Consider the following 23,017-nt stretch of genomic DNA (forward strand, 5'->3'; position numbering starts at 1 on the left):
CAAGTCCCATACTGTGGAAAAAAAAAAACCCAAAAGAAAGAATTCCAGGATTCCTGAATTCCAGGACACACCTTCTTTCACCTACTCCAGATCACATTCACTGATCTCAGCACCTGTCCCATTACAGATAATTCACCTCAAACTAAAAAAGGGATTGACCAACTGCAAATGGCTCCTTATGAACTTGCAGAATAAGGGATCAGCCTGCCAGGAGCACCCTGGGGACAGCTCAGGTCCCACTTGTTCCTCTGAGGTGCCACTGGCTCCTCGGACCTCCCAATGCCCAAAGAGAAGCCAGAACAGACACACCCCAAACACAGACCCCACGGAACCAAGGGGCTGATTCCCCAAATATTTGAGATTTTCTCTGGTAAGATGATGATGTGGGAAGGTAGAAAACTGCTGTGTACAGCCCAGGAAGATCTGCCAATCTCCAGTTGTTCATATGGGGTTTTTCACCTGTTTAACCTTCAGGGAAGATACTGGTGTGGGATGTCAGCAGCTTCCTGACAGTGACAAAAAGAATTAAGACCAGATTATACTACATTAGATGGTAAAGACACACAGTTTCAGTGGTGTTACTTTGTTCCTGCATCACATGAACCTATAATCAGGATACAGAAGTTCTAATACTATTTTTATTCTTCCCTATTGCTCTAAAAAGGCAAAGCCTCAAACAATGCCTTTTTTTTTTCCTACAGATACTATAGTAAGCAATAAGCAATATTTCTCTTAAAATTGCAGCTGTCCAACAGTTTGAGTCTGTTCTTTTTAAAATGAAACAGCCAGAACAAATGGTGGTGGCAAGCCCAACGTAAAGAGGTCATCGATTATTAAAATCTCTTTACTATAAATCGTGGATGTTGCTTGTCAGCTCAGTGTGTGACTGTGGAATGAATAAGTAGGTAAAATTCCACTAAGGCTCGAGTTTGCTCGATCATTCTGCTGTGCAAAAATAGAAATAAAAGCTCTCCCCATCCTTTCACTCCTTTGTACCAAAACATTCATACAGGCAGTAAGAAAATAACTGCAGTGGTGCAATGGTCACTGATCCAAGTCCTGCCTTTCCTGAGTCCACCCTGATGCTACTCATGAATTTCTCTACTCAAGAAATGCAATAAAACAGAAAAAAAAAAAGACGGCTTCATTCTGCTCCAGTGATCTACATCTAAGGAAAGCACATAAATTCTCCAATGAAATCCATAAGTGAAAGTCGAGGCCAAGCCCTACCTATAGATCTTCCAAGGGACAAAGAGGTGGCAAGGCAGTGCCCTCTGAGAGCACAGGATCTCCTCTTGGGGGCACTTTGGGGAGCACTCTGCTCCACAGGGACAGAGGGGAAGCTGATCTGGAGGGCTCAAAGCCTGCTGAGGAGCCACACTGGAGGGGTCACAAAGCTCTCTGAGAGTTAAGAGGGAGGAAAGGATGAGAACAAGGCGAGTCACAGGAATTTCTCTTTGCTCCAGCTCCAAAGTGGAGGGGAGCAAAGGGAAAGCCATCCTTCAAACTGAGCTCTTTCCCCCTCTTTTATTCCCACACAAACTGGGAAGATCAAGTGGAATGTGGAGGAAACGCTATGCAAACTTTTTATAGATGTGTCTCCGTAGCTTTTTAATTTGTTCTCCGTTAATGTAACACAGCCCTGCCCGTCTCTAACACTTCTCGTGCTGTTTCCATCAAAATGTTTCCTCTTACCGGCAGCAACATATCATTTTATCAGGATGCCAGGAGATCATTTCCACACAATGCTAGCAGATGTAATTTTCTTAGATGCACACACAGTTCATCATTTAGATACTAGATGACAAGGTGATCGCAGGGTGACTCTGTAATGCAAGTTTGCTGTTTGGTATTTGGAATTCTCAAATGATAAAAAAAAGACTTATCAAATATAAATATCTTTAAGAAAAAAGTAACAAAAGTGCTACATATGATCAAGGAAAAAAATTCCATTAGTTCCTGCTACTTAGAGTAGGTTTGCTTTACAAATATTACCACATCCATTATCAGTATGGCTTCCAATTATTAATTAAATTGCTCGTAGCAGTATAGCTTTCTCACACCTTAACAAAGACAGAGTAAAGAGAACACAAAACATTCACACCCCATTTCTCAGGTAAGAGATCCTCCTGCTTTCAAACAAACAAAAAAAGTTCATATTTAGGAGAATATTTATGCTCTGATGGTTATCTAGCAAAGGTCAGATGTCGAATTCTCCAGTAACCTTTCAGGCTAGTCAGGACGTAGGCATTACTTACATGGGCGTGTAAAAATCCACTCACCCATTTTAGGACCTTAACAACCTTCCTGGAAAACATTGCTTTCAGAAGTGGCAAAGTGGAGAGGGGAGTAGGGTGGGGACAGAAAAGGTGAGAGAGGAGGAATTAAAGGTGAAAATTGTTAATGACAGATGGATAAAGAGTCTAGACCTCTTCTGAGCAGGCACTGCCAGCCATGCCAAGAAGGAGCAGTGGTTCTGAGAAGTGGACTGTTGTCCATTAGACATTCAGCTCATTTTTTCATTTGATCCCAGGCTGGGCTTCAACCATGGTCCCAGAGGCAGAAGGCAGCACTTCTCCACTAAGCCACGCAGCTTGTGACAGTAGAGGATGTCTGTGTTGAATATGTGAGCATCGACCAAAATGTGGGAATGTGTTTCCAATGGACATTCTCAGCACAGCACCCGAAAGTGAAGTCACTGTATGACCAGTGAGGCACGGCTTATTGCAGCTGGAAATCATTTATTCCCATGCTGGAGTGGGGTTTCTAAGTGTTCTTTTTACTCTCTGTTGATAATCCCGGTCTGGTGTCCATGGACCCTGTGCCACTACCTCAGCTTGCATCCTTTCAGTCTCAGGGCAGGGAAAGCATACAGACTATTGGTTTTAACACCATCTCTAAGGTTATCCAAGATTTTAAGTGTAGCCTAAGACTTGTAATTGAGGGCTGTCTAAAATACCTGGAAGCACTTTGAATGCTAAGACAGAGCAGCAAGATTTTTTTTTTTCTTTTTTTTTTTCTCTTTTTTTTTTTTTTTTTTTTTTTTTTTTTTCGGATTTTACCTTTCTAGCCACTGGGGGCCGGGAGAGGGAGGTTGGTTGGTTGATTGATTATTTATTGGGAATTAATACTGAGAGAGTATATGCAAAGGCTGAGGGCACCATGCCATCTTCACAGAACAAGACCCTAACAGCTAACTGACGTACAAGAAACTGCAAAGTTATACTGTAAGAACACATATTAAGGACCGAGGAAAGTCTGCTAAGGTGCTACGTCTAAAACTAAGTTACTTCTTGCTTTGACCCTCCCCTTTCTTGGCATCAGTCGTCGTCCAGAGCTTCTGTCTTGATCTCGTTGGCTCCTTGCCGGGCCAGTGCCAGGATGGTGTGGTTGACTGCTGCCATCTCCACAGCTAAAGAAATGGGGTCTTGGTGGTCACTGTGGCTAGTGCTGTCATCCTGGCAATCATGTGGGAAAGGAGCAGAGAGAAGCAGGGTTATTTCAAAACCACAGAGGACAAAACAAATGCGCTGAGTGATGGCGGAGGGGACAGAGAGGGGTCACAACGTGGGTTTTGGATTGGTTTTGCTCGTTGGGTTTAGGAGACAAAGGGGAGAGAGGCAGGGAGTGGGGAACTCAGTTCTGGAGGAAAATATTGAATTATAAAGACAGAAGTGATATACAAGGTTAAGTGAGGAAAGCAAATGAAGAAAGGAATCACTGGGCACAGCACAGGTCCATGCTTATCGTTGGAATATCCAGTTCTGGTCACCTGGCCATGGCAGGGGGTGGAATGAGATGAACTTTAAAATCCCTTCCAACCCAAACCATTCTGTGGTTCTCTGATTTTCTATTTGATGGCACAACAGAAGTCAAAAAGGCAGAGGAAAAAAAAAACATCCCCAGGGAATGAGAAGAAGCTAAACAGAGTCAAGTCCTCCAGTTTGGGGAAGAAATGGCTGATGGTTGATATGATAAATGTTTATTACAAATAATTGGAAAATAAGAGGACAATTGTCCATGGTTTTTTATGATCTAATAATCAAAGACACTGGCTGGAATGCTAATGTGATCCAAGGCAGCAGTGGGAAGCACTGCTCACTTAGCACAGCTCAGTTCAGGATTCACTGATTTTTACATCAGACAAAAGTAAAAATGGCTTTAAAAGGCGGGGGGTTGACAAATCCAGGGAAAATTAGTGTGCTAAAAATTATGGAAACTCAGGAAGCCTCCTAAAACTACTGACTTCCAGAAGCTGGGAGTTACTAGAATGAAATAATTCCATATATATTAAAAGAACTTTTTCTCAAACTGCTACTAGAACCACGTCACAAACTGAGCCTAACCCTTGGTCCAAGTCAGCATCCTGTGAAAACACTGAATTCACACAGATATAGGGGAAAAGTTGCTGGAAAACTCTTTGAATGCTAAGAAAACCAGTGACTGAAGGGGACTGGAACAACTATAAATAAAATATGGAATTTTGGGAAAAATCATGGTGTTTTCCCCTCTTTAAAATAGGGCACTAATAGTTATCCCCCTGTGATCTTGGCTTTTTAAATTATTATCATTTACAGAAAGGAAATGATAAACATTTATCAGTCTCTCAACAGCCTTCAAGTGATGAACTTGTGTGATTTGAAATTTAAAACGTGCATAGAGCATTTTTAAATGAAGATGATGGGTGGCAAATGTTGAGAAGGACAAAAAAGAGCCAGGATTTTGTAAAATCCTGAGGTTATTTAGAAGGATTCATTCATTTATAACAAGGGTCTGGTAAATTTTAGGGCCTTTCAGAAATCTTTATCACGGTACAAATACAGAGCCCTAAAATCTGGGGGTTTAGGCACTTATTTAGTATTTACATGAACTTTGTGTTTTAAAGTTTATTAGAGTTTAAGTGGTGCTGTGGAAAACAGAATTTCTGGGTTTAACAGCTAAGGGATGTTAAATGGTCATCAGGAGAACTTGCCATTTAATCTGCTTTGCTGTTAATTACTAATTAAACCTCGTAGAGGAGCCCAGATTACTGAGAAATGTCATTTCTACGGCCTCTAAACAAAGCTCTTTAAATTTTAAAAACCAATTTATTTCTCTTTTCGGAGTATGCCAGTTAAAAAAGAAAAAAATATAGAACACAAAAGAAAAACACAGAAGAAAAATATAGTTTGGGAGTCTACATCAGTCTCCACCTCAGTATTCCAGTCCTGCATCTGTCTCACAGGGAATTTTCTGGGCTTGGTAGTGGTTTCTAAATATTTTATGGCAGTCACAGAGCAGCTTCTCATCACTGAGAGCCAGAAAAGTTGGTCCCACCAAATCTGCTGGTGCTGACCTATAAAAAGGGTCTCAACCCCCATCAGGAGCAGAGCAGCTGGGGATGCCTCTGCCAAGGATCTGCTGAACTGGGCCAGTGCCAAGTGTGCCAGGGACTCATTCCAGGACACTCAGCTGCTGTTCCACTCCACCAGCAGCCTTTGGGGAGGGAGAACTCCCAGCTTCTCCCAAAAGAGGCAGTGAAAAGTGATCCAGCCCAGCTGCATCATCTGAAACACCTCCTGAAACATCTCCTCTCAAAAGCAGGTGAGTGAATTGGTTTGAGTGACTGGTGCCAAGCACACACAGCCCTGGGGGGGGTTTGGCCAGCATTGGGAAAATTGGGAATGGGATGCAATTGCAATACCTGGCAGGAAGGGTCACCAGCTTTAGGGTAGGTGAGGGCTCAGAGTGTGGGAAGGGGTATTCTTTTGCTAGAGAATTTGAAAAAGAAGTTGCTGTCAAGGGTTAAAAATAACCAAGAAAAAGAGAGAACAGGCAAGAATTAAAATGCAAAAACAAAACAAAACAAAAAGACAGATAACATGTAAACAATCAAAACAGTGGCACACTCTTGCAGAACAATATGGAATAGGCCAAATAAAGGTCAGAGCTTAGAAAATCAAATCCTTTCCCCCCCACCCTTCACCCTTTGCCTGTCAGTGACTGAGGGATGATCCTGAGAAGCTCCTGAAAGGTTTTCCCACAGAACAGAGGGAGCTCAGGACCTTCCAGGAGGGTGCTCAGTGCTCAGAATCCTGCTGGGAAAGGCTGACACAAGGAATTCTGAAGGGTCCTGGGCAGGACTCCCTCCTGCTCATGTCTGGGGCTGGGTCAGCAGCTCACAGCAGGTGTGGCCCTGACTAGAATTTGCAGGAAGAAATCAGAGGTGCAGGAGGTGCCCAGTATTTTTGGGGATAATTGTTGGTGCCTGACACACAGGACTGTGAAAGACTTGTCCATCCCTTCATGAGGGAGTGGAACTCAGTGCTGGGGAAAGAGAGTGTGCTATGGCAGGGCTCTGGCTGAGGTGAGGCTCTCCTGCCTTGTCTCAGACATTGTGTGTGGTGTGAGGGCTGTAACTTGCTTGTTTGGAGCAGATCCTCCTGTCTTCTTCTACCTTCTCTGCTTCTCTGCCTCCCTCGGAACATCGTCCCTCCTCCTCCCCGTTGCGTACTTGCCAAGTGTCCTGTTGTGAGACAGCAAATCCACCTGGGTCAATACTGCATTCTCACCTTTTCCCCACCACAATGACACAAAAAAACCACACAAAACAGGATCTTCAAGAGGGAAAAGGGCCTTTTTAGGTGTTTTGAGTTCTCCCTGTTTGGGGCATGTCTCTTAGGTTGTAATACAGGATGTGGCCAGCAGTATGAATTCTATCACCAGCTGTTAAACCAGCTGGGGCAGTGATCCTGATCTCTGTGGGAGATATTCTCTGTTAATGTTCCAGCTGTTAAACCAGCTGGGGCAGTGTTCTTGATCTTTTCCACAACCCATCCTTCCTCCAGGAGATATCTCCTGTTAATGGGCCATGGAGTCCCAGTGCATGGCTGATAAAATTCCATCATCCCATTGACTCCCAGTGCATGGCTGATAAAATTCCATCATCCCATTGGGTCCCACTAATTAACTGATAAAATTCCATCATCCCATTGGATCCCAGTGCATGACTGATAAAATTCCATCATCCCATGGAGTCCCCCTGCATGGCTGATAAAATTCCATCATCCCATTGGGAGATGCTGCACCCAGGGGGAGGGGCCAAGCCTTTCCTACCTAGATAAAATCTGAGATTTGGAACACCAGGGCAGCCTTTTCCCACTGGATTCCAGAGTAAAAACCAGACCCTTCTACATCATCACTGGAGCTTTGGAGGAAACCTGCACCTTCTACAGGAGCACTGCTCCAACTGAACCACATCTGTCACTGCAGGATTGGCAGCCACCGTTGAATGGGACTGCACCAACCCCTGAGTGACTGATGGGGGGTCAGGTTTGATTCTGACTCTGGCAGTGTTTTGGGTTTGTTTATTGTAATACTGTATTTTTATTTTAATTTTCCTAGTAAAGAACTGTTATTCCTATTCCCACATCTTTACCTGGAAAGCCTCTTAATTTCAAAATTATAGTAATTTGGAGGGAGGGGATTTGCATTCTCCATTTCAAAGAGAGTCTCCTGCCTTTCTTAGCACACACCTGGCTTTCAAACCAGGACAGGCCATGAGGCTCCAGTGCTCACCTGCTCTGAGTAGTCGTTGCCGTCCACGTCGTCGCTGTTGGAATGACCCCCTGGACTCTGTACATCTATTCCATGGCTCTCCAGGATTGCTGCTTCTTCGAAAAAAGCAAATGGATCCCTCATTTATCTGATGCATTGGAGTAGTTAAAGTAACTTGGGTGGGTTTTTTTTCCCCAGTTTTACAGGAAGTTAGAATAACTGGAGGAACAGTTTTAGCCCCTTCCTCTTCACTCTCCAACATTTGGGAAGGTAGCACAGGTACAAACATTGGTTTGCCTGAAATTCTTCCCTGCCAACTACCAGACTTGTCTGTGAGTACAAATCCCTGTCTTCCAGCCAGTCCTAACAGAAATACAGAAATCAGTGTCATTTCTAAGGTACTGCAGTGGCAAAGGGATTCCCTGTCAATCTTCCCCCATAGTTTGGACTGGCAGGACTCGAAGGGGGTGGAGAGTGTCTGAAAATAGATGGGAGAAATTTCTGAAATCACTTCAGGGATTTGAAAACACAAAAATCCATCTTCCAGTAGGATCCATATATCTACAGTTCCCTTTGGTTCTTTTTAATCTTTTTCCAAACCTCCTCCCCAAACACTAAACTCCACCCACTTTGGACAGAGTTTGTTTTATTCCCCCATCCATTTGAGAAGCCATTTTTACTTGTAGAAAAATAAATTTAGTTAAACTTCAGTAACGTGTTAAATGATGCAGTAAGAGTTCTTTTCTTATTCAGAAATAAGGCAAAATAGGGGAACATTTGAAATAATTAAAAATACTGGAAATAAGCAGATATGGATGTCTGCTCACTCATGTGTTGCAAAAGTAATTCTGCATAATATTTAAGTAAGAGCATTAAACTTTTTATAAATGGCAGGAGTTTGTTGAATCCAGGCCACTGAGGTAATTTATTCTCTGTATTATATTCTCTCTATATTATCAATATCAGAGGGTCTCCTTCCTACAAGTTCAGAGTCACTTTTGATTTCCTTCTGATCAGCTAAGAACCCACAGGGTTAACTCTGAAGTGACTTTTGTTTTTTCCTGATCATCAACAAAAAAGATGGCTTTTTTCCAGCCACTTGTCCCTGGGCAAAACCTTGGAAAGCTGTCAGGGGCAGAGATATAACCAGGATAAACACCACACTCAGTTTGTGAACCTGCCAACATCTCTATCTCCTTTATTTATAATTTTGAGGTTTCATTTCAGATTTCAGTTTGGATACTCAAAGGAGGGAAATGCAACTCTCCTTCCACTTACAAAATTCTCATTTTGCCTTTTAAAGCAGATCTTCCAGTAAAACTTTGTAACTGCATCGCTTTTCCTGCACTGATGACAGAATTCTACAAATTACACGTATTTCACCAAAAATCTGGGAACAGCAAGGGACTCATTTTCATAATTCCTCCACATTTCTCCTGAGGCTGTCAGCACCTCTGGTGTTTTCACTAATTTATTCTTACGTAATTGCCACCTCTCCTGAGCAAACCCCAAGCCTTGCAAGGCAGGCTCTGTGATACATTACCAATATTGGCTCTTCTCTTGATCTCCTTCCTCCTGTTGGCAAACCAGTTGTACACTTTGAGGGAGGTAACTCGCTCCAAATCCGATAATTTTTTTCCTAGGAAAGCAACAGAGGGGAAAAAAAACATTGTTCAGTGGTGTTAGACACTGGGTTCCAGAGAAGCTGTGGCTGCCACATCCCTGGGAAGTGTCCAAGAAAAGGTTGGACAAGGCTTGGAGCAACCTGGGATAGTGGAAAGTGTCCCTGTCCCTGTCCTGGGATCTGCTCACCCAAACTTTTCCGGGATTTTATGGGATAAACCCCTGAAACACAGACAGCACTGGCAAGTCATTGTAACTGAGAAAAAAGTGAACTTTATGTGGATCAAATTCCTGTGTTCAGGTGCTGTGGCACTAACTGCCAAATATCTCCTTTTCTTCTTTTTAAAAACCTTTTAAAAAAAGATTCTTCTTTTTAAAAAAATCTGAAATACAGGAATTTCTTTGCAGCTTCAACCAACTCAATCCAGAGCCATGGCAGAAGAAAGGGCTGCTTTTCCAGTCCAAGTACAAAACTGAGATTCCAAAAACTGAAATTCCTGCCACAAAGCCCATCCCTGGGGCTCCTTGTCTTACTATGTGTCACGGGAGTACAGTTCATTGTTTTATACAGCAGTAAAATGAATGAAGAGGTTTTGTGTCACCCTTGCAATCTGCTTTCCTTTCTCTCAGCCCCCAGCACCCATCACACCCTCTCAACTGTGCCAGGACACTCAGGATATTTTGAGAGAATGGGGGTGGATGCTGGAAACCAGATCACTGGATTTTTACACTTAAACCCACAAAAAAACCCCAATAAAATCCAGAAGGCAGCTATAGAAAAAACTATGCCTTTATCTGGTCATCAGTATAAATAAGGGAAGACTGGAGGAATTCAGTATTCCAAGGACATCCTGGAAACCTTTTCAGTTGCTCTTGACCCTATATAAAATATTCCCCATATCTGCATCCTCAGACCTCTGCAGGCTACACAGGGGTTGAGCTTCCCCTGCTTCTCACTCCTGCTCAAATTTTATTTATTCAGCATACAAAACACCCATGTAATTGCAGCAATCTGCACACTTAAGTTAAGTTAGGAGAGATGAGACAAGTGAAAGAAAGAAAACTCTGGAAATTGATAGCTTGGCTGCTGCCTAATGCTTTGCATCAGCACCACTGGCAGTATTTTACTGCTCCCTGACATGGCCTTGCAGCACTTTGTTCCAAGTTGCTCCAAAAACCAGCAGCACAGTCAGGAATCAAATCCTCATCTCTCTCTGGTCCTCTACCTGCTGGATTTTTCAGGAAAATTTCAGCAGGTGTTAAGAGTGCTCAACATTGTACAACAGGGCCCTGGAGGTGGGAAAACCTCTGGTTTTGGAGATACTGAAAACTGAACCATCTCATCTAAGCTGGTTCTGCCTCACCAGATGAATTCCAGAGGACACTTCCATTCCAAACTGGTGTGACTCTGTCACCCTGGTGACAGTCCCAGCTCTCCACAACTCCCTGAAAAGGTAACAAGGTGGGGATCCATCTTTTCTCCCAGGGAATAGAGACAGGATAAGAGGAAATGGCCTCAAGCTGCACCAGAGGAGGCTCAGGTTGGATTTTGGGAACAATTCCTGCCTGGAAAGGGCTGCCCAGCCCTGGCACAGCTGCCCAGGGCAGGAGTGGAGTCCCCATCCCTGGAGGGATTTAAAATCCCTGTGGATGTGGCACTTGGGGACACAGATCAGTGGTGGCCTTGGCAGTGCTGGGGAATGGTTGGACTCGATGATCCCAGAGGCTTTTCCATCCTAAATGATTTTGTGATTCCATGTGCATGACTCACGCCTTAGTTGCCTTCTCATTAATTTTTATTCTGGTTGTATGAAATCTAAATATATCCAAAACACAAGTTCTGAGATCTATGTAAATGTTTGGTTAGCAAAACTAAGCAAAGGCAGGTGCATCCACTAGCACTACACTGAATATTCATTCTCCTCTCCCAAGTATAACTTCTCCAGAAACAGGGAAAATGCAACCTGTTAACCTAAAGAAAAGGTTCTCCATTCTCAGGTTCTAATATGAGATCCCTGCCTGGAAGCTGAAAAATATTGAAAAACAGAAGAGCTGAGCTCCTTCCTCCTCCAAAATCCTGATTTATCAGTCAAAGGCTGATGAGCTTGGAGGTCTTTTCCAACCCAAATGATTCTGTAAATATCAGTCAGAGAACAAAAGTGCTGAAAGCTCTTTGTTTTTGGGCAGGACCCCCCAGCAGCTCCTCACCTGGTTTTTGTATAACTGCATTACAGGCGTTGGCAATTTCTTCTCTCTTTGCCTCGTCGGGATATTGATTCTCATTGAAGTAACTGCAAAAGAAGAAAGAAAAAAAACAGATTTTTTCTTAAAAAATCAGAGCATGAAGGTACCAAAGCAGCTCCACTAAAAGGTGTCAGCTGCTGATTTATGCAGCACTACTCCAGAGGTACCAGTAACAGTGAATTTTATGGGTAAAGTAACATCAGCCTGCACTTATGTCCACATGGAATCCCTCAGATAAATAAAGTATTTTCTTAGCATTTGGAATATTATAGGACACCCAAATAATAATAATAATAATAACAATAATAATAATAGCCAATAATAGGACACCCAAGAATGCAGGAAATTCCATGGATATCAGAGTTAAGATTGTCAAGTGAACCATCATCTCCAAGACACTGCAGGCCTTTGACTTTATTTTCATTTATTTATTATTTATCCCCTGACACACCCCCAGCTTAGGTAGAAGGAGCTGTTTAACATTTCTTTTGATCCTTGTTCATATATATTAGTTAATATATACACATCCACACATACTTTAATATCTATATTATGCAAAACCCCACAAATACAGCAGAGACAGATATGGTGTGGAGATGCTATGAAATTACACAGGACAGTTTCTACAGCCAGATTATTTTTTTTAAAACCACAATTAAAATTGTTTCCATCTTCCTCAGAACAACACAATGAGTACAGCACGTTTCTAACAGTATTTTTTTCTGGAATAATTGTGATTTTATTGTACTTTATATGCAGTAAACATCCTATAAAAGTTAAAACTGTTTCCTGTTTTTACCTCATTGAACCGCTCTGCAAATTTTAATGAACTGATTTACATTCCACAGAGCTTATCAGATCTGCATTAAAACCAACAAAATGTCCTGTTTACTTCAATGGACTCTGTTAATCACACCACAAGCACAAGGGACTACCACTGTTTTTTCTGTAGATTATCCATAATATATAATCCTTGCATTTCTTTTATCAACTTTGATCAGCAGCAGGTCTGGCTGTTGGACAGCTGCTCTGGATTTGAAAAGAAGATATTTATTTCCTTTAACTGCAGAACATTTGGAAGTAGGATATTCAGACATATTGAGGTAATTATTATTTTCCATTATTATTCATCCAGTGGACTGGCCCCAGTTACTTTCTATGGAAATCCAGATTCTGTTCCATACAGGAACTGTTTCTGTCCAAACTTTGAACACTCAGGTTGAATTCTAAATTTGGTGGAATTTTAGGGCAGCTCTGCCCTCAACTTTATTTCAAGTGTTGGAGAAGTTGGGAGTTTGTCAGCCAACACTTCCACTATTGGAGTGAATTAATTACTGGAATTAAGGTGACTGAGAAATCAAAGGAGGAGTTCCCTGACACAGGTTTGGTATTTTTGTTCAGCTTTATGAGAATTTAGAATGAACATCACACCCTCTGGACATGATAATTTTTAAAGTGTATTCTCCCCTCTGCCATGTCTATCCCCTTTCTGTGATTCCAACCTTTGAAGTGATGTTGTGTGTGTCTATCTCAACTTGCAAATTTCTGTTCAAAGAGGTCATGTTCTGTACAAAGGTGCATTTTTGGGGAATGGAGAACTTGGAAAGCAGAGCAGAAAACACTTTTTCCAGTACTTAGTGATGGAAGCAGAAGCTCAGGATCCCATGACAATATTCCAGCTCCATGACAATATTTCAGTTCCATGACAATATTCCAGCTCCATGACAATATTCCAGCTCCATGACAATATTTCAGCTCTCCCACCTACACAGCACTGTCCTCTGCCCAGAACTAAGAATCATTTCCTCATTTGAGCACCCTGAGATAAAGGAACACCAAGAGCTCACAGCTGAGAACTGCTGCTCTGTTATTTATTGTTATTCCTAACCAGGAATCCAGGTCAGCACCACATGTATAAAAACCAACATTTATGGAAGAAATCACAAAACACATAAAATTATCAATCAAGGTGTCTTTGAACTGCCCATTCTTGTTGATGAAAAAAATGGAGACACTAATTAAAGCAGCAAAGACAACACCAGAGCCACCAGTGACCCTTTTCTTGTCACCTAACTCAACAATGTCCCTTTATCAAGCCACAACCAGGCTTTTGCTGCCTCCAACAAGTAACAAAAATATTTTCTACCAACAACAAAACTTCAGGCCATGCTTACAGTTCTCTGGGGTAACAGGAAATCTCCCTGTGATGGAGCAAATTTCCAGAACTGGACAATGAATGAGACACCTCTTCTAGAAAATGAGGGAGTTTTGTGTATTCCAATCATTTTTGTGATTCAGAAACTGCTGAAGCAGTAATTCTTATCTCTAAACATTTTACAACTAAGTTATAAAAAATTCATCTGCCTGACATTTTTCATCATTCTGAAACGTTTTCTTTAAATTCAAACACGAATTTCTGATCTTTTCATGTAAAATGTCTAAAAATTTCTACAAGCAAAGTGATTCTCACTAGAAAACATGAAATTATTCTCATCCTACATCTCCAATTTATGAAAAAGCATCAATAATCTCAGTGAGTTGTCACACAGCTGTCCTGGTCATTTTTTGTGGGGATCACAAAGGCAAGTGGGTACCAGCTGAGAGGGGAATTAGTGGAGCAGTTAAAAATCTGTTTCTGCATTGACAATAATTTTAGAACCTGTTTCTCCTTCCCCCTGCCTGATTATTCCTTATCCTCATTAATTATGTGACTTCTCCTTCCCCCACATATTCAACCTCCCTATAAACTTGGCCAGTCCTCAACTTGTGCTCCCCAAAATTGAATCTTCTCCTCAGAACTGAATCCCACGATGGTGTGGGGTGGAAGGGACCTTAAAGAATTCAGTTCCAACATCCTGCCATGGGCAGGGACACTTTCCACTATCCCAGGTTGTTCCAATTCTTGGACACTTCCAAGGATTCAGGGGCAGCCTGTGCCAGGGTCTCACCACCCTCCCAGGGAAGAATTTCTCCCCAAAATCCAACCTAAATCTTCTCCCCTTCAGCTTAAGGCTGTTGTTGAGGCCATACAGTTCCTCTCCATGACCATATTGTGATTTTAGTGTTTGAAGGAGTGCAAGCTGCTTTATCAGAGCTCATACCCTGAAAGGAAAAAGTCTCCCAGCTCCAGGTAACCCAAAATATCCAAACCCTAATTCAGGTAACCCAAAATATCCAAACCCTAATTGCTGATTTTTCTCCTCAGCCTCCAAATTTCCCTGTGCATAAACTCTACCAACACATCACATTTTATCCCCATCCCATCAAGGTCTTGTGGCTGGCATGCCATGACACAAAGCACAACATTTAAAACCTCCCACCATGTGGCACTCGAGGACATGGCTTAGTGGTGAACATGGTGCTGCTTGGTGATTTTAAATGTCTTTTTCATCCCTAATGACTCTATGGTTTTATAATTCTATGATTCCTGGAAAGTAGATGAGAGTAATTAAGTTTTCAAGATAGGGAAGCCATGGAAAAAAAATTCAAGACTTCATCACTTACTATTTTGTTTGCTCATGTAGAAGTTGTGAAAACACTGTGATTTTTTTTGGACGACAGTTCTTCTTGCAGTAAATTAATTATTCTGCCTCTAGTTCTGTTTCTTATCAGTCAGGTACACAGGGAAAGAATGCAGGATGTCTGAAATTCCCTTCACAGCCACAAACCTGTTCACAATCTGAAAAGTTTCTGAAAGCTACAGATGAAAAATATGAAGCAATATGAACTTAAAAGGAAAGAAAAAAAAGCAAAGGAGCAGGCACAAGTAACTCCTGCAAAGGCACACTGCTTTCTAGACAAAGGGCAGCTGTCAGCTGAATACCTTCCATGAAGAAACCAAATGATCTCTTTTGTAGAAAATGACAGTGGAGGATTAAAATGAAAAGTGGCCAAATAATTTACATGAGATGAGAATCCATATGATGGTAAAGAATGTAGATATCCTTGAAGCCGTTTCATTTCAATAACACTGAAGCCCAGAAAAATTGCAGATTCAGAGAAACCCTCTTTCTTTCAGGGATAATGTGCTTAGGACAATGATGGAGAGGGAATCCATCTCAGCCCAGGGCTCTGTAATGGAAGGAAAAGCCTCCCCCTGACTCTTTACCAAGGTGCCCCTCTCTGAATTCCTGCAATAGCTGCCAATCTTTTTTTTTTTTTTTTTTTCCTTCTGTTCTCCAGGCTGAGATATCAGATGCATTAAGCAATGCCTCAGTAGTGTTCCTGATAATCCACACTGAAAGTTTTGTTGCTTCCTATCAGCTTTGCAGCTGCCAGGGAAGTGCCTGAAATGACAAACACGGAGTGGCAGAAGGACGGGTGGGGTCGGTGCTTTTCCAGATAAGGAAAGAGATAAAGCCCCCCAAAAACTGATCAGAAGACCCCAAGTCGAGGAAATGCTTACTTTAAAGCAGGACCTAATGGTTAAAACTTCCAAGTGTGGCAGGGTTCAAAGTGGAGAGGCTCCAGTGTGCTGCAGGATAACAATTCAGGTGCTGCTGCAGCTGAATCACTCAGGTGAGGTCACTCAGGTATGGGGACACAGATCATCCTCACTGGAGGAGGAATAATTGACCTTGCAATTAATGGGAGGGAAGAATACACAGATGGATATTGCCTGAAGAACAGCACATGTGCTGCAAGCTCACTCCCTTACTTCACTTCGTGTTTGCATCCCTGGGTTCCCACTTCCATCCCTGTGGGAGCTTCACCTGCCAGTGAAATATCTTTTGAATATTTCAAAATACACTTGTTGGGGTTCTCTTCTTGGGGTTCCAACTCCTCTGCTGGAGACCAGAGAGTCACAGGATGGGGTTTGGGCTGGAAGGACCTTGAAGACCCCTCTAATTCCCACCCCCTGCCATGGGCAGGGACACCTTCCACCATTCCAGGTTGCTCCAAGCCCCGTCCAAGTTGGCTTTGGACACTTCCAGGAATGGGAGATTCATCTTCCCCAAAACTCAGGCTGGAGTCCAGCTTAGCACAATTTAATCACAGAGCAAAGGGAATGATCCCATCCTCTCCTTCATTCCCCTTTTCTGCAGGAATGTTTTGTGCCCTGGTCCAGCTCCTCACACGTGCCAAGAGCAGCGCTTGTGCAGCCAAGGGAGGCGGGAGGACACGGCTGGAAAAGCAGCTGGGCCCAGCTCCTTCCACAGCAGCTCCCAAACATCCTCTCCAAAGGGATGCTGAAAGCAAAGCCAGGGCCACAGGCTCGGCCACCAGCCCAGGGAGGGATGGAAAAGCAGAACTGGCCAGCTCCCACCCCTGTGGATGAACAGAAGCTTGTGCTGTCCCCAGGGATGGAGCTCCCTGCCAAACCCTCTGGTGTCTCAAAATACACGAGGTGAAAGCTGCTCCTTTGGCTCTGATAAGATGCCTGTAATTTCAGCTCCCTATCTGGTTTCCCTCCCAACAGTTCCTCTGCTTTCCACTGACAAAGTACAGAAAACACTCAAATGGAGTTACCTGTTTATCTCTCATTAGTGCATTTATCACCCCAGTATCACCCAGCAGCCAGAGGTCACTGTTCCAGGCTTTGTGGCTTTTAGCAGAACTATTATTCAGGCTGTCAAATCAATGGAAATATTTCTGAAGTTAGTCTGTCATCTGTGCCTGAGATCTTATCTCAGCATGGCATGAGACAGACTGTCAGAGAAGTGACATTCAGAGCATAATCTCATCAGAAAGTGTAATGACTGGTTTATTTCCCAGTAAATACTGGCCAAGAATATCACTAATGCCATTCTCAGTGAGGTCAGCAGATGACACCAGTTTTATCTGCTGATATTTCTACTGATTCCCTAGTAACGACATTGCTGTCAACTAAACCCACAATATAAAGTCATTTTTATTTTTGACAGCAAAATTAAAACTTAAAGATATCCCCTCCACAGATAAACTCTGATGGAGCTGAGAACTTCCCTGGTGAACTGGGTGAACTTCAGTTGAGGCATCAGCTCAACCAGACCTTCTAAACAGCAAAACAAATTTAATAAAAAAAATCCCTAACCCAGAAAAACTACTGATAAACACGATGGCTGCAGCTCTCTGCTGTTTTTTTCCACAGCACCATCATTTAGCCAATGGATTCCACAGGTCCAGGGATTTAGAGGAATGGAGAAACCACTGCAGGACTGTATCCTGACTTCTTCTACAGCACTGACAAGAGGTCACTCAGCAATTCTGGAATGAAGCCCAGATCTTCTGTCCAACCTGCAGATACCCAGTCCCAACATTAAAAATTGGGGGTTTATCCAATGCAGGAATACTTTAACTTTATTCCAACTTTACAAACAAACTGTAAAAATCCTAATTTTTAAAAAATCTCTCTCAATTTCAACCTGAGCTTTCAGGCTCAGGGTATTGCCACACTCTGCCCAGCACAGTTTTTAAACCTCTCACTCTAAGAAATGTTTCATTCTTAGATTTCTTTTCATTCCAAGTGCAAATCCGGAGGAGAGATCTCACCAGCACTCGATCACTTAGAGCACCAGACAGAAAGAAACTGAAATTATTTCACACCTCAGGATGTGTCTGCACACATCAATTCCAGAGCCATGTCAGTACACATTAAAAACCCTCACACAACAGAGCTGACTCTCAATTCTGGTTTTACAAATCATGTCTAAACTCAGAGAATTGTTTCACTGATGTTTCTTAGCAGGAACCTCCTCTGCCACGTAGATTAAAATGCCAAAAATACACCTTGCACGGGAGTGGGTGAAGCTGGATGACCTTCAGAGCTAACAGAACAACGAGGTTTTCATTTTTTCAACCTCACTTTCTCAGAATTTTGACAGTGGTCTCCAGGACCACAATCCTATCAAGCTATTAATATTATCCTCAAATTTGTTTAGAAATAGAATTAATTGATAATAGCTCTGAAAGCCTCGTACTTGCAGAAGATAATCTGTCACTCCTAATCTCTAGCACCCTACTGTTGAGATAATTAACAATTAAAAAAAAGAATAGTTGAGACATCCGAGGTGGTGATTTACTCTTCCTCGTAATTGGATTTGGTGATAAGAGCATTTTTGAAATTACACAACAGGCTTCTTCTGAATGGCAAGATTTGGAATTTGCAGCAATTTGAAACACAAAGGTACTTCCTGCTTAAGGCACCCTGAAGACACTGACAGCTGAAATTTTGAATATCCTTAAATTTACTGGCACCACCAGAATTTCAAAGTCAACAGAGTTCACTGAATTGTTCATAAAATAAAAGTGGACATTTTTTGAAGCCAACACATCGAGACAAAATAAAGTGAGAATTGTCCTGGGATATTTCAACGAGGTTGGTGTGAGCAAACAGCATCTTCAAAGCTCTTCCTAACAAGGCATCTAAGAATGAATAATAGGATTTCTTGTTCCCTTTTATTTACTTAAAATATTTAAATGGAGACCTCCATGCTTGCAGGGATATTTATGTGCATTAAATCCACTGGACTTTATGAGTGATAAACAAAACCTTTCTGCAAACAACTGTGAAACAAACATCTCTTCTTCATTTTTTAACGTGGCACAGGGCATGAATTATTCCAGTTGTATTTTGGATTATCTGCTCCTCACAAGCAAAGCCAAAGCAGGGTCACAGCCCATGGGTGAAAGGTGTCCAAGGAGGGATGAGGCACTGCAGGAACCAGCCCTGGGCCACCCACAGGGAAAGGCACTTCTGCTGCTGGTGACCCAAAATTCCAAGCAGACAAACTCTAATCAACACTGAGGCTATTGCAGACACCACTCACAAGACAAGAGAGGATTCCAAGGCTTTATATGGCAACGTAAATAAATAGCAAATCTTGGTTTTTTTTACATTACTCAATGCAGAATATCTTTATTTGCTCTCTGGAACAAAATATTCTATTCAGCAGAGCCAGCAGGTTTTCAGCTCATCAGGTTGGGTATTCCTAGAACAGCCCATCCCTGCCTGAAAACTGTGCTTTAGTGGGAAGCTCAGTGTGTAAATAATGTCAGTGTGAACACCAAGGTCCCTCAGGTTGTCATTTTTTGTCTCATCAAGGTTTTTGTTCTTCTGGATGGGAATCTTGGAGCCTCCCATTTTCCTAAGCCTCAAGTCATGAAATTTGGGATTAATCTTAGTATAAACTGACAGCTCCCAACATCACCACCAGCATTTACCCTCAAAAATCCACAAGTTTTTGTTTTCAGTTTCCAGTCTTGGACCAGATTTGGTTCAGCTCAGCAGAGCCCTCAGTTGCTGCTGCATTTTCAGAAAATAAAAAATTCAGCTAAATGAGAGGATCCTGCAGGATTCCACAGACAAGGCCAATTCCTGCAGCACCTAAAGTCAAGATGAAATCTGACTTTGGGCTCAATACATGTATTTTTCCTAACACTCAATGTATCTCTGAGATCTGGGCCAAAATTGTTATTCCATTAAGTGTTGTACAGCCAGGTAGCAGAAAATGTATTTCCTTTTTTAATATCAATCTATTTTGTACCTTGCAACCTAAATACAACATAACAGATGGACAGAAGCAAAAGAAAATGAGAAATAATGAATGAGCCCAATAATGCCAGTGCATTAAACTACTACAGTGCCAAGACCAACTTCAGGAGGTTCTTCATACACAACACAGCAAAGAACAAGATTTAAGGGAAGTTTTAAGCCATCAGGAAACTCTGGGATCTTTTAAAGAATATTTCTCAAACCCGGCAGCAGCAACATCATTTTCTTTATTTGCTAAGGATTGTTCAGTGACCATTCACCATCCATAGGGAGAGGAAATAGGTGAATTTATTATCCTACTTTTTTATAGTATTTTTTTTTTTTTGCCTACAGGATTGTGAAGCTATCTTGGAAATAATAAGCTCCCAAGACTCAAAGATTATTTCATTTACCAACACCCATCATGTCTTCTATTTTAAGAGCACTTTTTATACCCAGATCATCAACTTCTTTAAAAGCATTCTGAAATTGTCTTTTTTCATCTTACCCTTTAATATTATTACAAGAATTTACAGGTAGAAGAACAGCAAAGTTAAAGGATACAGAGCCAAGAAACCAGATTAAATCAATCCACAGCTCTTTACTCCAAGATTTGTGCTCCTTGCCCTGAGCCATGGTTTTTGCCATGTGTTTAAATGTCACTGTCACCCTGGCTCCTACCAGCTGAGTTTCCTGAGGACAATCCTTTTAGGAGGCATGGCTTAAACAGTGCTGGTAGTAAAACTCCAAAAAACAACTGAGGAATTGTTGACCAGAAAAACTAATTATTCTTAGCATTTCTAGACATTACTGAAGTATTTGATGAAGTGACAAAGGGGAAATTCTTCATGATTTTGGAAAAGACAAAGATTAGTATAATTATGAGATAGGGTAGAAAGGAAACATCTAACTAAGAGGAGGCTGAAAAATTAAACTAATGGCATGGAAGGCAATAATCAGGGATACTCCTCAAATATCATCTTTGGAGCATCTTAAAAACAAAAACAATGATCCTGACAGAAAGTCTGCACATGGTGATGAATCTGCTGAGACCAAAGTCAGAAGCCACATCAATACAATGAATTGAAGCACCATAAAAAGTAACAGAGAATCCTAAGGGCAAGAACTAAACAGAAATTTAATGGTGCAGCATCCAAGGTCACCCACTTTGGGAACAACAACTTCAGAGGCACAAAAAGATCATCAGCTGGGAAGATCAGTTTTTGTGAAGTCACTGTGACCAAAAGATACAATGCAACAAAAGCACCAAAAAGGCCAAGCTTGACATAGCTGAGGATGCTGCTGTTCCCAAATCAGAGAGAAAAGCATTATTTCTATGCTGTTGACAGAGTTCCTCACACACAGCCAAGTATTCAAAACAAATTATGTGTCTTCCAAAGGAAAATCAAACAAATAAGAAAGCTGTGCTATCCTGGATCACCAAAAAAAAAAACAGCCCCAAAAAAAGAATTAAAAAATAATCTAGGATGTGGTAGTGACTTTTGTGGCTAAAGCCCATATGGTTCTCTGATAGAACATTCTTTCAGGCTGTTTAAAGTGCTCCACAGTCTGACCAAGAGCCCATAAATACATGATGCAACAGCTGAAGAGTTTGACTTGGAATTTTCCTCCCTCCCTTCTCCTGGTAATGACTCTCTTTATTACTTGTGTAAAGAGCTCACATCTGTTACTCCATGGCACAGAGTTTCCCCTGGCTGGACTCTGTTCAGAGCTGAGTGCAGTGAGAGTCAGGAAGGATCTGCACAGTTCTGGAAAGCAGGAATGGGAAAATCCAACCACACTCTGGGCTGGACGGTGCTCCTGGATCCTCCTTGTTGACAGGAGCAGCAAAGCCAGAGGTGACAAGGTGCCAGCCTGGTCCTCAATTCCTTCTGAACAATTCCCAGATCGCTCAGGAAGTTAATTCTGTAATTCACTTCAGTGGGTTTGTTCCAGGGCTAACATTACACACGGGCTGGGTGAATCCTGCTGGGAGGGGTAACTCTTCCCTCAGCTCAGAGCTTTTCTGGACAGACCAAACATTATGAACAAAAAATGCAGCTAGGGGCCACTTCACACAGTTTGTGTGACAAGTTTGTCATGGCTTTCCCTGCCTCCTGAATCCACATTAAAATAGCTGAGAAAATTTAGCTGATTAATAAAAGCTTTTTGTTCCTAATTCCTTCTGTGTCCTGTCACAGGAAGAACAACACCATGAAGGACTGAGGCAAATCAAGAAATCTCAAAGAGAGAGAAATCCCAGCACCAGACTTGTATTTTTACAGTGTTCTTACAGCAGGCAGCATCTAGAGGTCTCAACACGATTGTAAAGAGCAAGAGGTTCTGTGTATGAACTCAGCACAAGCCCTTGACTCACACAAGTTGTGCCCTAAAATGACTGGCACTAACAATTACATTAAATACAGCTCTGCAAGGCAAATTATTTATACTGGATACAAATAAAGCTGGCATTTTTGAAATTCACAGCAATTAACACTCCCACGACTGAACTTCATTTGTTATCTTGGCATTAAGCAAAGCACTGCACGTGGAAAAGAACAAATTCCAACTCCTCACGTATACATGACCAGTGTAAATCAGCAGCACTTCTTCAGGAAAGACTATTCCAAGAAGAGATACTCTCAATCAATACACGAAAGTGATCAGCCAAAAAAAAAAACAAAACAACACAGATGTTAGGCTGGAGGTCAGGAGAACAACAGGACTTGTATTCAGCTGCTTGTGTAAACTGGAATATTCACCCTGGAAATATGGAAATCAGCTCTGCTTGGGTCCCCACTCACCTGCCCCAGGTCACTACAAACTGAATGTAAGAATAGAAGAGGTCCAGAGAAGAGTGACAATTAATATTATTAGAGGCAAGGGAAGCCTTGGTGTCTGAGAAGAGATAAGAGAGTGACTGTTAAGTTCAGAGAGGAGATAAACAAGCAGCACATTGATAGCAGCATGTACAGAGAATGATCCTGGATAAATGCAATATTCTGCCTTATTCTTTCTCATGATACTCATGCCAGAGGGACCTTTGACTTTTTAAACACATTTTAGCATATAAAATGAAACTAGGTATAATTAGTTCTCTGGAAGTACCCTGAAGACCTCAGCAAGATTTAGAAGGAATTACATATTTATGTGAATAATAAG

The 23,017-nt window shown here is 41.9% G+C and overlaps 1 protein-coding gene across 14 annotated transcripts in view; it reads right to left on the bottom strand.

Annotated features, from left to right (window-relative positions):
- Positions 1-3,098: 3,098 nt before the first annotated feature.
- Positions 3,099-23,017, bottom strand: part of HMBOX1 (homeobox containing 1) — a 102,945-nt gene continuing 83,026 nt past the window's right edge. For 3 of the 14 annotated variants that reach the window (XM_014886498.2, XM_088162576.1, XM_088162575.1), the window contains exons 7-11: positions 11,368-11,450; positions 9,080-9,175; positions 7,558-7,652; positions 6,437-6,505; positions 3,099-3,458 (exon numbers count right to left, since the gene is read on the bottom strand). In XM_014886498.2, coding sequence (XP_014741984.1) covers positions 3,321-3,458; positions 6,437-6,505; positions 7,558-7,652; positions 9,080-9,175; positions 11,368-11,450 — 481 coding nt within the window. In that variant the 3' untranslated portion in view covers positions 3,099-3,320. Of the gene's footprint in view, positions 3,459-6,403; positions 6,506-7,557; positions 7,653-9,079; positions 9,176-11,367; positions 11,451-23,017 lie in introns of all 14 variants that reach the window. The other 11 variants (XM_088162578.1, XM_088162579.1, XM_088162580.1 and 8 more) reach the window with 5 other exon arrangements.

This window comes from Sturnus vulgaris, chromosome 3, assembly GCF_052056855.1.
Source record: "Sturnus vulgaris isolate bStuVul1 chromosome 3, bStuVul1.hap1, whole genome shotgun sequence".
Lineage (NCBI taxonomy): Eukaryota > Metazoa > Chordata > Aves > Passeriformes > Sturnidae > Sturnus > Sturnus vulgaris.